This window comes from Erpetoichthys calabaricus, chromosome 14 (genome assembly GCF_900747795.2).
Source record: "Erpetoichthys calabaricus chromosome 14, fErpCal1.3, whole genome shotgun sequence".
Classification (NCBI taxonomy): domain Eukaryota; kingdom Metazoa; phylum Chordata; class Cladistia; order Polypteriformes; family Polypteridae; genus Erpetoichthys; species Erpetoichthys calabaricus.
Genome location: NC_041407.2, coordinates 110,921,603 through 110,936,507, shown reverse-complemented (window position 1 = coordinate 110,936,507; position 14,905 = coordinate 110,921,603). Strand labels below are relative to the sequence as shown.

The 14,905-nt window shown below is 46.5% G+C and overlaps 1 protein-coding gene across 4 annotated transcripts in view; it reads left to right on the top strand.

Moving 5' to 3' along the window:
- Nucleotides 1-14,905, top strand: part of ccdc47 (coiled-coil domain containing 47) — a 38,844-nt gene that overhangs the window by 13,222 nt on the left and 10,717 nt on the right. For 2 of the 4 annotated variants that reach the window (XM_028818412.2, XM_028818414.2), the window contains exons 2-6: nt 870-1,162; nt 1,321-1,410; nt 1,795-1,969; nt 8,380-8,501; nt 9,013-9,078. In XM_028818412.2, the coding sequence (XP_028674245.1) occupies nt 872-1,162; nt 1,321-1,410; nt 1,795-1,969; nt 8,380-8,501; nt 9,013-9,078 (744 nt within the window). In that variant the 5' untranslated portion in view covers nt 870-871. Of the gene's footprint in view, nt 1-866; nt 1,163-1,320; nt 1,411-1,794; nt 1,970-8,379; nt 8,502-9,012; nt 9,079-14,905 lie in introns of all 4 variants that reach the window. The other 2 variants (XM_028818413.2, XM_051918884.1) reach the window with 1 other exon arrangement.

Below are 14,905 nucleotides of genomic sequence, written 5' to 3'. Positions count from 1 at the left end.
GTTGGGATGAAAGGCAGAATAACAATCAGAAGACATCACTTTGTGGAGCAGTCACAACTTATTAACACGTCAGACCTGCTTAGTCAAATTCCTGGTCACGGAGGTGCCAGTGCCTTTCCCAGCAGGACTAGCTGTCGGGCCAGCACGCTTGTGCCCCCATGTGATGACATACCCAGACTTTCCGCCGCACGAGTACACATTGTTGGAGAGAAAACATGGGTGGCACTCAGGTAGGCCTGTGGAGAACATGCCCGGCTGGGCTCAGGTGTGCACGGTGGCCTCTCCTGAGAGTTGTGGGAATTCCAAACTTGTAATTTAGGAATTGCGCTTAACTTTCCAGCACCAAGCCTGGCGGATATGAAAACATAAAGTTACAAATATGACATTCTATTTTTCTGCTGGTTTTCAGACCTTATTGTCAAAGATATAATTTAAAAATTGGGCAGGTGGTAAGGATGGTTCTTCCTGGGGCTGCTCCAGGCACATCCCACTGAGCTTCACATCCTGCAGGAGATACTGGAGGGATGTGGTCTCTCCGCTGGCTTGGGAATGCTGGGCAATCCCCAGGAAGGGATGGAATCTGACGGGGAGGTCTGGGACGACTTTTTGGGCCTGTTGCCGCCGCGACCCTCGCCCTGAGAAGCAGATTCAGATGGTGAGGTGACAGGAGCGGCGCTCAGAATGGTGACACGACCTTGGCTCACCATTCTGCTGACGGCAGGCGGATTTTAAGGAGAGTGATTTTTGACCAGTCTGTGTTTGTGCTTCTGTTTGCTTTACCTTCTCCCAGAAATCCACCCATCTGTCCATTTGAGTGTTTATTCTGAAGCTCCTCCTTGACCTGACTTGATTCCTCTCTTTGTCAGCAGCCATGCGCCTCGTCTTGGTGATTGCCCTGGTGGCCCTAAAGCTGGCCAGTGCCTCTGCACGCTTCGATGAGTTTGATGAGGGTGATGACCTTGTTGAGTTCGATGACAATGACTTTGCCGAGTTTGAAGATGCAAGTGACAACCCCACAACCGAAGCACCAGCTCGGTCCGCAAACGTGCAGCAGCAACAGCAGGAGGACGAGGACGAGGAAGGGGAAGACGACGATGCTGCCACAGTGGAGGTGGAGGGCATGGATGACAATGCAGAGGACTTTGAGGACACGGAGACCCCGGTGAGTGAGATGATGTCAAAGGGTTTGGCAGGAGGGAGACCTCTGTGAAAGGTGGCAGCAAGGGGACAGAGAGGTGCTTGTTGGGAGTGTTGTTCATCCTGCACACGGTGCACATTGGATCCCAAGTGTAACGCCGAGGTCTTCTGTTTCTATTCTAGGATGAGGATATCTATAAATATGATCCAGATGAGTTTGACGGGTTTGAGAAGCAGACACCTTCCTTCAGCGACCCCATCAATATCATCACGGTGAGTGTTTCAGTTGTGGTCCGCGAGTGCATATCTGGGGACACAAAAGTGAGGCACTTAATGAAGAAACCGGGTAAGCTGGCAGGCCGAGCCTTGTGATGCCTGGGGCTGGCACTCTGTGGCCTGTTTTTGTTGGCTGACAGAGGCCTAATGTGAGGAGCAGAGGAAGCTGAATCTCTGCACTGGTGCCATCAGCTCTTGGCTCGTGTCTCCCGCGGGGCTCGTTAAAGCAGGCTGATGATCATTACGCCTTCTGTACGCCTCTGTTGTGTGACACGGGGGCTTTGGAACGCACCACGACGCTGTTGTGGAAATCTCGCATCGAGTCCCTGGCTACATGCTGCATTGTGGGAGATTTGATGACGACTCTCTTGTTTTCCCCAGGTGCCAGCACATCTACAGAACAGCTGGGAGAGCTACTACATGGAGATCCTGATGGTCACGGGGCTCCTGGCCTACATCATGAACTACATGATTGGCAAAAACAAGAACAACCGACTAGCTCAGGCTTGGTTCAGCTCCCACCGTGAGCTGCTGGAAAGTAACTTCGCTCTTGTGGGTGAGCCTGGGGGGACGTCCCCAATGGGTTGGGCATATGTGTGGCACACGTGATGTCAGAACTGAGAGCCTGGTGGGTCTGATAAATTTGGTTTCCATACTACTACTGTGTGTGTGTGTGTGTGTGTGTGTGTGTGGTGTGTGAATCGCTATCCTTCGGTGAAATAACCAGGCTGACGTCCACATTTCTTTCCAGGATGGTGATCTGTGATGTATTCTTTTTCTTTTTTCTTTTTTGCGTCCGGGCCTATGTAACTTGTGCACGAGGTAGGACATGAGGGTGAAGTGGCAGGTGCTAGCTGACTGTGCCTTCCTAATTATGTGTTACACATACAGAGTTTATGACGACGTGGGTTCTCTTCACGCTTCCAACGTCCTTATGGGAGCCTTGAACCCAACACCGTCAGTAATGTCACCGAGATGAGCTGACAAATGGGGACAAATCTCACATGAAGCCAGGGGATATATTCAAAAAGTGCCTAAGTGCTTTTATTAAAACAATCATCAAAACAAAGTGCAGTGTCCAAAGTTCCAATAAATATTCCATAAAACCAGTGTCTAGTGGGGATGAAAACAGTCATCCATAAATAAATCCATTAAAATTTGAGGTTTAAAAGCAGTCTCTCTCCGACCCACCTCCGTCACTCTTTCCTCGGCTCACCCGTTGCTCGCAGCCGGCGGAGGACAACAGCCACGAGCTCCTTCAGATAACCTCCATCTTGGCCTCCTTCCGGACGTCACTGCCAGACCGTCGAGGTCGGCTCTCCTCCCTTGATCTTTCGCGCACCCGCAGTCGCTCCTCAGATCCCACGGGAGGACACCTCTCTGCTGACCCCACTCGCTTGTTTTCAGTGGGGTGAACTAGCCCCTAGAGCACAACTGACAAACGCTCCTGCGAAGGGCCCCAGCTTGTGGTGTCTCCACTTTCTAGGTGGCCTGATTATAAAGTCATACCTGCTGTTTTCCGCCCTTTAACCTCATGCTTTCTCTTTTCCTCGATCCTTGCATTTCTTCCCCCTTTCTCTGGTGTCAATCCGTATATACACACACACACACACACACACATCCCCATGCGCCTCCGTGGGCGGAGCACCTTAATCACACACCGCAGGAAGCCAATGAGGCAATTTAGAACGACTGCACCCACACGTGCAGGTGCGACTCGCTCCAACCACCACATTAACTCCCCGCGGCAGTGCAATCGCGCCCACGGAAAACGACACGGCTATACGGATTAAAACCTGGTTTGTTTCTTTTTTGAAGCCGCGGACCCGCTATACAACAGAGTCTACCAAAACCTGACGAGGAGCCTCGAGTTCAGGAACCATGCTCCACCTGGACTGATCTCAGGATGAAGGCTCGCTCATGTCAGTTCCTACCTGATCCTCATCCGTAAGAACAAATGAGACACACAGTCAGAGCTTCAGTTTAATTTGAAATGAGACCACAGGGAGGAAGTTGAGTAGAGGAAAAGTCGAATGGCCTCCATGTGAGCTCATGGTGACATCCAAAGGTCGTAGCACCTTACTTTGTACTGCAGCCTTGACCTCTTCATCATGTGCCAACTCTACAGGGCGGGGTGCAGTACATGCTCAGGGTCGACAGTTTGTGTCCTTTGGGGAATTTGTGTCTCCATGAAAATTTGAAGAAGCACGCACGATGGTCAGGATAGCAAGTGGGGATAATGAAAGTCTGGAGGCAAAGATGGACTGCACCAGGGTTCTCTTGAGTCCTTCGCTTTCCATCATAGTGATGATGGTGGTGACTGTCATGGGAGCTTTTGAAAGCCAATAATCCCACAGTGATGACAGAAAGGGATGTGAAGAAGATGCTGAAATGGAAGGGTAATTCAGAAGATCTCAAGGGAAATGTAGGAAAGAACAAAGTGGTGGTTGAGGGATGTGGAGGACGCCATGCAGGATTTGTGGAGAGAAACTCTGTCTGGTGTACATGGAGTCAGAAGTGGGGAGTAAAAGATGAAGTGGTGTGCAGGCAGTGAGTGTGACCCTCGTGTGTAGATGGGGCAGAAGGGGCTGCAGAGTGGGGATGTAATTAATGAAGCGTAGGACACCAGCAGTGGAGTTGTGAGGTTCAGCTACTGAGGTGACTTGTGGAGTGAAGACGCAGGTAACAGAACGGTGATGATGGGGACGTGGAAGGAATTCCTGGAGCAGCCTACCATTGTGATGTTTAAAGGAGCCACGCTGGAATTGAGGGTAACATTTCTGAAAGTTGTGTGAGGAGAGTTTGAGAGGGACCAGGCCGAGGATGGCGATGATCAGGCTTATGAGTGGAGGGTCACAGAGCAAGTGGGAAGTGAGCAGCAGATAATAAGAGAAGCGGATTGAGGCGGTTTGAGCGAGTGTAGCAAGGCAGAGGATGATGGGGAAACAGGGTCGTAAGATAGCTGAAGAGGGGAACCAAATTTATCAGACCCACCAGGCTCTCAGTTCTTTTTTTAGTTTTATTTGTGGATCACATGGTGGCAAGGGTGGCATAATTGATGCCTTAAGGAATCTTAGTTTTAATCCCACTATTAGACGTTCTTTGACATTTTGTGTTCCCTGTGTTTTCTCAGATGGTGATTTTTCAAGCACTGGGACCACTGTTTTCAGTGCCTGACTTGCTCATGTTATAACACCCCCCATCCCCCACCCACAAAACACGTTGCACTGTATGGATCGTCAGTGCTGTGTGATTATTCTTTCCCCTTTTGTGATTGTGCCAATTTCACTAAGGCCACTTTAAACTTCCACTTATTTTCCCAAGGTGGAAGCCCACCCAATAAACTCCAACACCCCAGAAGCACCTCAGTTTTACTCCGCCATTCACTTCGTGCTCGTTTTACCAAGGAGGACCTCAAGCGCAGCCCCACGTTCATCGATTTTCTGTATCCCAGTAGGGTCTTCACAGAGCAATGGTAGATAACACTGAGTCCCAAGGCCATAAAGGCTGAGCACCCCCACTGTTGTAAGACAAGCAGGTTAAGTTAACTGGTCCCATTGAGGGGGTGTGCGTGTGACTGGGCCTAGCAATGGAATAGCACCCTGTCCAAGGCTGTCTCCTTCCTCATGCCCAGTACTGCCTGGGTAGGCTTAGGCTTCAGTCCCACCACTGACCCTGAATTGGATTAAGCAGGTTGGATGATGCCATGAGATTCTGGCTCACCACAGATTCTTCCTGTAGTATGCATTTAGTATTTATGTTAGGGTGGAAGAAACCCCCCGAGGAAGACAAGAATAGTTCAATCAATTAGATTTTGATTCAGTCACAGATGAGTTACATGGATTCTACGTTGCAAGGCAGAAGAGCAAAGTTCCATTTTTCGATTGGCTTTTTAGAATTTCTCCTTCCTCCCCCTTCCCCTGACTTAATCAAAAAGCATAATATCGTTTACTTAAGCATTTTATTTTATTATGCTAATGGGCCGTCTGTTCCTTTTTTTTTTTTTTTTTTTTTGTTTACTTGTCAGATAGATACTTTATTAATCCCAAGTGGAAATTCCCATACTCCAGCAGCAGCATACTGATAAAGAACAATATTAAATTAAAGAGTGATAACAATGCAGGTATAACAGACAATAACTTTGTATAATGTTAATGTTTACCCCCCCGGGTGGAATTGAAGAGCCTCATAGTGTGATGGAGGAACGATCTCCTCAGTGTGTCAGTGGAGCAGGACGGTGACAGCAGTCTGTCACTGAAGCTGCTCCTCTGTCTGGAGATGATCCTGTTCAGTGGAGGCAGTGGATTCTCCATGATGGACAGGAGTCTGCTCAGCGCCCGTCGCTCTGCCACGGATGTCAAACTGTCCAGCTCCATGCCTACAATAGAGCTTGCCTTCCTCACCAGTTTGTCCAGGCATGAGGCGTCTAGACCCTAAAGAAAGGAAAGATCATCTTTTCTGTGTCAAATTGACGAAGCGTTCGTAAAGAAACTGGAAATTGTCCTTGGTCCGCTTACTGCACCCTGCCTTATGACGGACGCCTGTATGAATAGCCTGCCGTTATTGAAAAACAGCTGTCAGCTATTGACTCTAAGCAGCTTGCAAGCAGTTAATTTTTCTTTCACATTACCTTATTGGAGGACCACTGGAGTCCAGAGACTGAGTAGACACCAGAGCAACCATGTTTCCCCGTAAATGAGACCTACTCTGAAAATAAGCCCTAGCATGATTATCAGGCTGCTCCGTAATATAAGCCCTATCCCAAAAATAAACACTAGTCAAGATCGTCAGCTGAAAAGCAAGGTTTATACTTCATGGAATGTGTGTGCCCGAAACATCCATTAAATTCCGAGGACACCTTGCCACATCATCTCTGAAAAGGATGTTTAATGATTACATCCATCAATTTGGGGATGCGCCCATTCCAGCAGCATTGGCGCAAGACAGAAACAAAATCCCTGGACGGGCCATCAGCTCATCGCAAGGTGAACACAAACACACACGGACGTCATTTTAGTGTCACCGAATCTCCAAACCTTCATGTCTTTGGATGGAAAACTGAGCCCACTGTGGAAACCCACCAGGAAAAACAAGCAAACTCCTGGCAGGGATCACAAGGGAGGTGACTCCCTAGTGCGAGACAGCAGCGCTACCGCTCTGCCACCGTGCCGTGTAACTATTAACAGTATTCATTATTTAAACAAAGTTAATGATTTATCTGTGAAATGTAACATACATATTTTAATGCATCTCATCATGAAAGTGACATCAAGTATAAATCTAAGGATTCTAAATGTGCAGAGAGCTGGAATGTTATAAGTGTGACGTGCTCTGTGTGGCGATGCTGCTGTCAGGTCAGGAGGAAACCCCAGAAGTGAATTGCGATTAACAACTGGGATGACGTTTACGACGGTCTGCTTTAATGACAAAAGTAAACTACAGGATTAAAGTGGACATTTTGAGTTTAAAGCCGAAATTTCCACTTTAATCACAAAATAGACCTTATTTTTTTTTTCTCTGTGGCTCAAATACATCGCCGTGCATTCTGATGGTATTGTAAGGTACAAAAAAAAAAAAGATGGCACAGAAGACTTTCAAAATATATTGTGTTGTTCCTTTGGGGAATATGCGATGCTTGAATATAAAGGCAACAGGAATACATCTGTGTGTCGGCATTTTGCTTCACTTCATCAAACATCGAAGCGTGCACATCGATCTGCAGAGCGGCTGGAGTAGCAAGAAATTCAGGGTTGTTTGAATGGGGAGAGTTCTGACGATATTCCAGAAGAAGATGACATGACTGTATTTGGATAAATGGATATTGTTGTACATGAACAAATAGAAGATATCCCCTGAAAATAAGCCCTAGTGCATCTTTTGGAGCAGAAATTAGTATAAGACCCGGTCTTATTTTTGGGGAAACACGGTAGGTGACTGCTGGGAGCAGCAATTAGATACTAAATTAGAGACAATAAAATGTTGGAACACCAGCCATGTAAGAAGCCATAAACCTTTAACCTGCAGTATGGAGTCACTGGGCCCTCGTTTTGTCAGGTGTTCCTGTTAGGAGCTCGTATCAGAAGAGGTTCTGAACTTGAGTGATATTTTGGATGGCCCCATTAGTGCTTTGTGTTGCAGGCGTTGTAAAGATCAACAGTCCACATGCCATGGGGTGCTGCGGGTCTGGTTCGTAAAGATGCCTGTTGTCAGAAACACACACATGCTGGAAGTTTGCTTTTCTTGATACTCCCATTCTGGCACCCACCACTGTGTCCCTTTCAAAGCCAGTGAAATCTTTAGTCTAAACTACACAATGATCTGACCCCCTCCAAACCCCGCAGTGTATTTGTTGGCAACTATCAGCCTACTTTAAACAGAATTTTAGAGCAATCCTGATGTGAACAGGCCATTCAGTCCACTACAGCTTGCCAGTCCTGTCCACTTAATTCTACCATCCAGTCCCTAAAGTCCTCCTGTCTAACGCACTACTTGGTCACTTATTCCTTCTGTCTGTGGTTCTCTGGGTAAAGAAAAACTTCCTAATGTTTGTGGCATTTACCTTCATGTCTACACTTACGTCAATGCATGTCAAGTCGGTGTATAGAAGAGCAGGTTGGCCTAATAAAATGATGTTCTGCTTAAATATAACCCCTCATAAAATGTACTCCATGGGCGTTAAGCATCCCAGCATCCTACTGGCCTCTCTTAAGTGCTTCTCTGCCCGCATGGATCTTTCAGTTAAATTTGATGTTACTTTTTAAACATGTCATTGCCTATTCATGGTAAATCAAAACACCCAAATAAAAGGCGCCATATAAATAATCTGTAGTATGATTTCATATTATTAAATAACACCTGATCTGTAAACCTGAAGGTTAAGCACCTGGGGTGTCGGAGGATCCTTCACGTACATTATTGAAGCAAACCCGTCATGGTGTGCTCACGGCCTGCTTTGGTTTTTCACAGGGGACGATGGCACCAGTAAAGAGGCCGTCAGCTCGGGGAAGCTCAACCAGGAGAACGAACACATCTACAACCTGTGGTGCTCGGGACGGGTGTGCTGTGAAGGGATGCTAATCCAGCTAAAGGTAAGACTGCCGAAATTCAGACTTGACAGAGCTTCCCTGAGTCTTAGTGGCATGTGTCTGTTTTCAGAAGTGGCCCTCTTCTCCCGTCAGACTTTGTAAGAGGCTGTCTGAAGCTTCTGAATTCACACTTGCTGGTCACGGCGGAGTGGTGGCTCTGAGGTTAGGGATCTGCACTGGCAATCGGAAGGTTGCCGGTTCGAATCCCGTAAATGCCACAAGGGACTCTGCTCTGTTGGGCCCTTGAGCAAGGCCCTTAACCTGCAATTGCTAAGCACTTTAGTAGCGCTGAGTAGTGAGAAAAGCGCTATATAAATGCAAAGAATTATTATTAATTATTACTGATGAAAGTGAGGGTCTCACCTGATTGCTACTTGCATGTCAGAATTTAACAGCTTAGAATTACAAACCTCAGTGTATGGAGCTGCTTGTGCTGTTTCTCAGTTTCACTCGTGGTGGTGGCGGCAGTGGCATCAGCTGATTTCTCACCATAAATTCACTTCTTTCTTTGCAGTTCTTAAAGCGTCAGGACCTGCTGAATGTTCTTGCACGAATGATGAGGCCTGCTTGTGATCAGGTGGTAAGTACTCGATTCGCCGTGTAGAATTGTCCGTGAAAGGCACTTGAGCCTGTAAAGTTCTTTTTATATTGGAGGACAAGTTACTACTAGAAATGCGTAAATTATTAGCCTTGAGTTCACATGTACACCCCATGATATCCATGTGTCACTCATATCTCAAGAAGCACACAAATCAAATCAAGTGATCATAGCTTCAAAACAGAGCAAGCAAGAATAACTTTACAGGGTTCAAGGGCCTGTGGCTTCCTCTGACAGGACTACGCTTGAGAACACCTTTGGCCAAGGCCAGGAGCCGCTTCAAGAGCTTCACTCCTGCCGGGACTTACCAGGTGACCTTTGAAAGGCAATAGAGTCTGGAGACCCGCCGTAGTTACTGACTTGTAATCTTTTATGAGAACAGGACTTTTTATCAACGTGGGGAAACCATTCACTGCATTTATCACTTGTTTGGTTAGCTAAGTTGTCCCAGTATCTCATCAGACGCTTTTTTAAAAGAGCTTCAAATACAAAATGACACTAGTGGGTTTTACAGATTTGCACAGCCCCTCGTGTGATCAGGCGCTTCCTAGCTTCAGTGTTGAAAACTCTCCCCTTACCTTCTAGACTGTGTGTTTCAGTGTCTAATCAAAAGAATTTTTGTGTTGTCAATACCTTGTTGAGGGTACTGGGGGCGGATGAAGTCCTCATGGTCTTGAGCCTTCTCTGTTATGTGTGCTTGTGTCTACACTGCTGAAAAAAATGAGGGAACCCTTTTTAATGACAGTATCGCATCAAGTCAATGACACTTGGGGGCTATTGATCTGCTCAGTGAAGTAGCAGAGGGGCTTGTTCATCAGTTTCAGCTGCTTTGGGGCACTAGAGGGGTGACAATGAGAGACCCCCAAAACAGGAATGAATGGTTTAACAGCTGGAGGGAGGCCACTGACATTTTTTCCCCTCCTCATCTCGTTTTGCATTTGGCTACAGTCAGTGTCACTACTGGTAGCACGAAGCCATACCTGGACCCTACAGAGCTGGCACAGGTAGTCCAACTTCCCCAGGATGGCACATCAGTACCACGTGTCAATGCCAGAAGGTTTGCTGTGTCTCACAGTCTGAAGGGCATGGAGGAGATTCCAGGAGACAGACAGGCAGTTACTCAAGGAGAGCTGGACAGGGGGGCCGTAGAAGGTCCTTAACCCATCAGCAGGACCCACCAGAGGAATAGGATGAGCACTGGCAGAGCCTAGAAAATGACCTCCAGCAGGCCACTGGTGTGAATGTCTCTGACCAAACAATCAGAAACAGACTTCATGAGGGTGGCCTGAGGGCCCGACATCCTCTAGTGGGCACCTTGGAGCTCAATTGGCATTTGCCATAGAATATCAGAATTGGCGCCCTGTGCTTTTCACAGACAAGAGCAGGTTCACCCTGAGCACATGTGACAGACGTGAAAGGGTCTGGAGAAGCCATGGAGAACGTTATGCTGCCTGTGACATCGTTCAGCACGACTGGTTTGGTGGGGGGGGGGTCAGTGATGGTGTTGGGGGGTTAGAGCCATATTCATGGAGGGACAGAGGCACCTTGACTGCCATTAGGGATCGGGAGGAAATCCTCAGACCCATTGTCAGACCCTATGCTGGTTCCTCCTGGTGCATGTCAATGCCAGGGCTGATGTGGTGAGAGTATGCAGGTAGTTCCTGGAGGATTATATCTATATCTATATATCTAATTATCTATCTATATATATATATATATATATATATATATATATATATATATATATATATATATATATATATAATATATCTGTCTTTTTTTTTTTTTTTGGTGTACCGTCACCTCGTCTGTGACAGCTGGTTGTGGCATCGACTACATATTAAGTGATTCTTTTTTTTTTTTTTTTTAACCCATCTTTGTACATTCTGCCTTAACTGCTTCCAGTATGTACCTCATTCGTCTATATTAGGGACAGCAGTAGAAAACTCCAGTTATCTGAAAGAGATGCAATTCAAAGATTCTGTCAGCACCTCGTGAAAAACTGCAGCCTCTGTTGCCTGCTCTTAGTTGTATTCCAGTTTGATGAAGTGAGTGTTGATGTGAGTTTTTTGCAAATGAATGGTTACTCCAATGGGAGCCTCATTATTGACAAGCACCGTCTCCGCACTTCTTCATCCGCTTGGTTGGCCCTCCACTCACACGCTTCAATCCTGTGAGATACGTTAAGGCTAAGGATCTGCACTGGCAATCGGAAGGTTGCCGGTTCGAATCCTGTAACTGCCAATAGGGACTCTGCTCTGTTGGGCCCTTCAGCAAGGAACGTAACCTGCAATTGCTGAGCGCTTTTGAGTAGTGAGAAAAGTGCTATATGAATGTGAAGAATTATTATTATTATTATGAGGACGACGACGATGATTGGCCATTGACGGTCAAAGCAAAGAATGAATTGGGAAGACTGCATTTGGTGAAAACGTGCAAAAAGTTTGAGATAAGCAAATTAAGCAGTGATTGCTTTGCGGGACTACGTAACTTTTTTGCAGAATGTAGAGCTCCTTATTAACTTGTGGTTGATAGCCTTCATTTTCAGAAATTCTGTGTTTGTAATTTTAAACTGCCAAGCACAATATTCTGCAGTATGGTAGACTTGTCAATTTGAAATTCTAAACACTTTTTTCACCAAATAAACAAACAAAAACGTAGCGTCAGGACTCTCTGCCTCTATGTACAGTGTGGACTTTTCATGGTACCACAAACCCGATCCAAACACAGCGTATGCGTAGCTCCACCTTTTTGTTTACAGAGTAAGCACTGTGTGTGTTTGGCTTGTATATAAACGTCTACGTGTGCGCGTGTGTGTGTGTGTGTCTGTCCGGCCCAAAAGTGAGAGGTGGAGTCGGGCTAAAGGGGCTCCACTTCCGAGGATACGCAAGTGAGGCCAGCACATCAGCAAAATGAAACATCTGAAGAGAGAGTGTCACTCGCTCATCCACCATTACAGAAGAGTGGCATTTACATTGGCAAAACGGTATCCCTTTTACTTTTCCTCTTGCCACTTGTGGTGGCTCTGAGGCTGGGGATCTGCACTGGCAATCAGAAGGTTGCTGGTTCGAATCCCATAAATGCCAAAGGAGAATCTGCTCTGTTGGGCCCTTGAACAAGGAAGGCCCTTAACCTGCAATTGCTGAGCGCTTTGAGTAGTGAGAAAAGCGCTATATAAATGCAAAGAATTATTATTAATGCACAAGCGATGTGAGTACGTCAGCAAAACGAATCCTCCTAGGAGAGAGACGCCCAGAGTCGTTCCTTTCAATTACCTGACATCTCTACATTTCAATTTTTTTTTCTGATGATTTCAATAGTTTCTAGGACCCATGGCTTTTTACAGTGCGGACTTACACGGCTAGTGTATTATAAGTGTGTATTGTGGAACAAGCCCCGGACACAGACAGGCAGACATGTTAATTGCACCACCACACGTTTATAAACCCCAAGGCTCCCCCAAAGTCCAGGCTTCTCTCTCTCAGCCTTCTCTCACTCTTTCCAGGCCTCTTTTGCCTCCTCACAGACCTCGTCCTCCTCCTCACCCGACTCCAGTCCTTAATGAAGGGAGGCGGCTCTTTATATAGGCAGGCGGCTGAGGACCACGCCCTGCCACCTGCCACAGTATATACAGTATGTGTGTGTATATTTATATATTTGTGTGTGTATATATATGAATAATAATATTGTCATTAAATTTGGTTCTGTGACCCTGTGAGCCTTCAGACAGACCCCCCCCCCCCTTTTTTTTCTTGCACTTTCTTATCCAGGGTCTTGAGGCTGGATATTACAGTCGAGGCCACACAGCAGCCTGTGCCATTTATGACAATGCAGCGCACAATAAATTCCTCCTGTAAAACTGAACATTTCAGAATGTGACTTTTTCTTTTCCATTCTTGTAATGTCTTTGTACTGGAATTGGGCGGCTCTTTTCTGCGATTCTCCTGCCCTTGTGTCAGATCAGTTAACTGGGACTGGTGGCCTGATTAATCCGTTTCTCATCAAGTGTCCCAAGTCAGGCGACCGGCCGAGGTTTTTCTTTCTTTTTTTCTTTTTGAATTCCTGTTCAAACGCACTTCTCTCCAATAGTTTAGCACAGCTTGTAAATGTGTGAGATTGTTACTTTACTTTAGTCATTACTGAATATTTCAAAATGGTCTGGGTAACCATCCTCATGGTCTGGATTAGGTTTTTAAAATTCTCTCAAAGGTTAGAGGGGTGCACTGTAAAGCCCAAATGGTAATCTGGCTAACTTCAGGGTTCAAAGACACATTTTCTTCCGAGTAGATGCGTTGACCTGCTAGTCTCCCTTTTTTAAGTCGATGGTGACAGTTTAGGGGCTCTGTCTGAGCCAATCACTGAGGTCACATGCCAGTGGATATGCAGTAAATGTGGCCCCTTTATTTAATGGCCTGTGGTCGTCTATAAAGCAGCGCAGAGTCCATGACAACTGCAGGTCACCACTTGCTTGGCCTGTCTGCCATCACGCTCTGCTCAAGTGTGCGTTTTACTTCTTCACCCATTACTGCTCGGCAGGCCCCTAGGTTGACGTGAGGGCACTTTTAGATTTTTGTGGCAGGTTACAGTAATTGTTTTCTGCTGGGCCAGACTACTCTTCCCAGGTCGACACGCAGATAAGTTTATATTCCTTTCAGTTAACTTCCTGTTCCTTTTGTAATTCTGTCAAGTCACCCCCTACAGGAAGTGCAGGTTCCTCCGCAGTCCCGTCTGTGCTCGTGTCTTCAGTCAGGCAGAGGCTGCAACTGGCAGGTTGTTCCTCACTTTTCTGGGACTGACCCCATCTCTGACTGTTGGTGGGCTAAAAATGGATGCTGATCAGCTGGATCACGTATAGCTTTGGCCAAACTGTCACTTTTGAGTTTCCTGTTTTTTGGTGACACTACCCATTTTAGACCACTTTTTCCTGGAAGCTTATGATTGTGATGCCATTCTCTGCCTGTTGTTATTTTTGTGGGAGGGCACCCCGCACATTTCCCCCAATCCAGTGACCCCTGGCGTAACTTTGAATGAAGCCAGAAGAGGTGCCTGGAGGTTCTGCTCATGTGTGGGGCGTCGTGCTAAACCGTTCAGTTAACCAATTGCTTTGCGGATGGGAGAAGCTAACAGCTGCTCTTTGATTGTGTTAGATAGGATTGTAGCTGTGTTTTATGTTTTGTATTTTTGGAAATTAAAAAAATAAAAAAATTCACCTTGTCCCTTCTGTGTTCTTTAAAGTTTTCTAACTGTACTCAAGGCCTTCAGGGGCCCATATTAAAGCACTTGTTGGCCTCCAGCTCAGTGTTGTTGCAACCTTTGTGGCGTCCTGTGTGTTCACGGTGTGGGGTCCTGTGTGGTCACCCTAGCATCAGGTGAATCCAGCGTGATCGTTCAGGATCAGCTACCCACAATGCTGCCACTGTGAATCGAGTGCTGTCGTCTCAGCTGCGGGGGATTTGTCTGGGGTCGCCACTGCTGTAGCTCATGTTGTTCGGTTCTCATCTCACTTGAAGATTCTGTAAGGTCTGTTTTGGATTTTTGTGGTTTTTCTTTATTTCTGTACAAACTCGAGGACTTTGTTGTCTGTCTGTGAGTTTAGAAGCCCTGACGAGAAGGTGACTCCACGTAGCAGTCACCGTGACCCTGGAAGAGGCTGTCTGAAATGGCAGTCCCTCCTTGTCCTTTACATTTTCCCATGAGATTTGTTTCCAAGTGGTTCAGTTTCACTCGTTCACATCCTGGACTTTTAGCTAATCCGCAGGCTGTGCTGTTAGTCGTCTTCCAGACTAACTCAACATTTAATAAAGTGTGT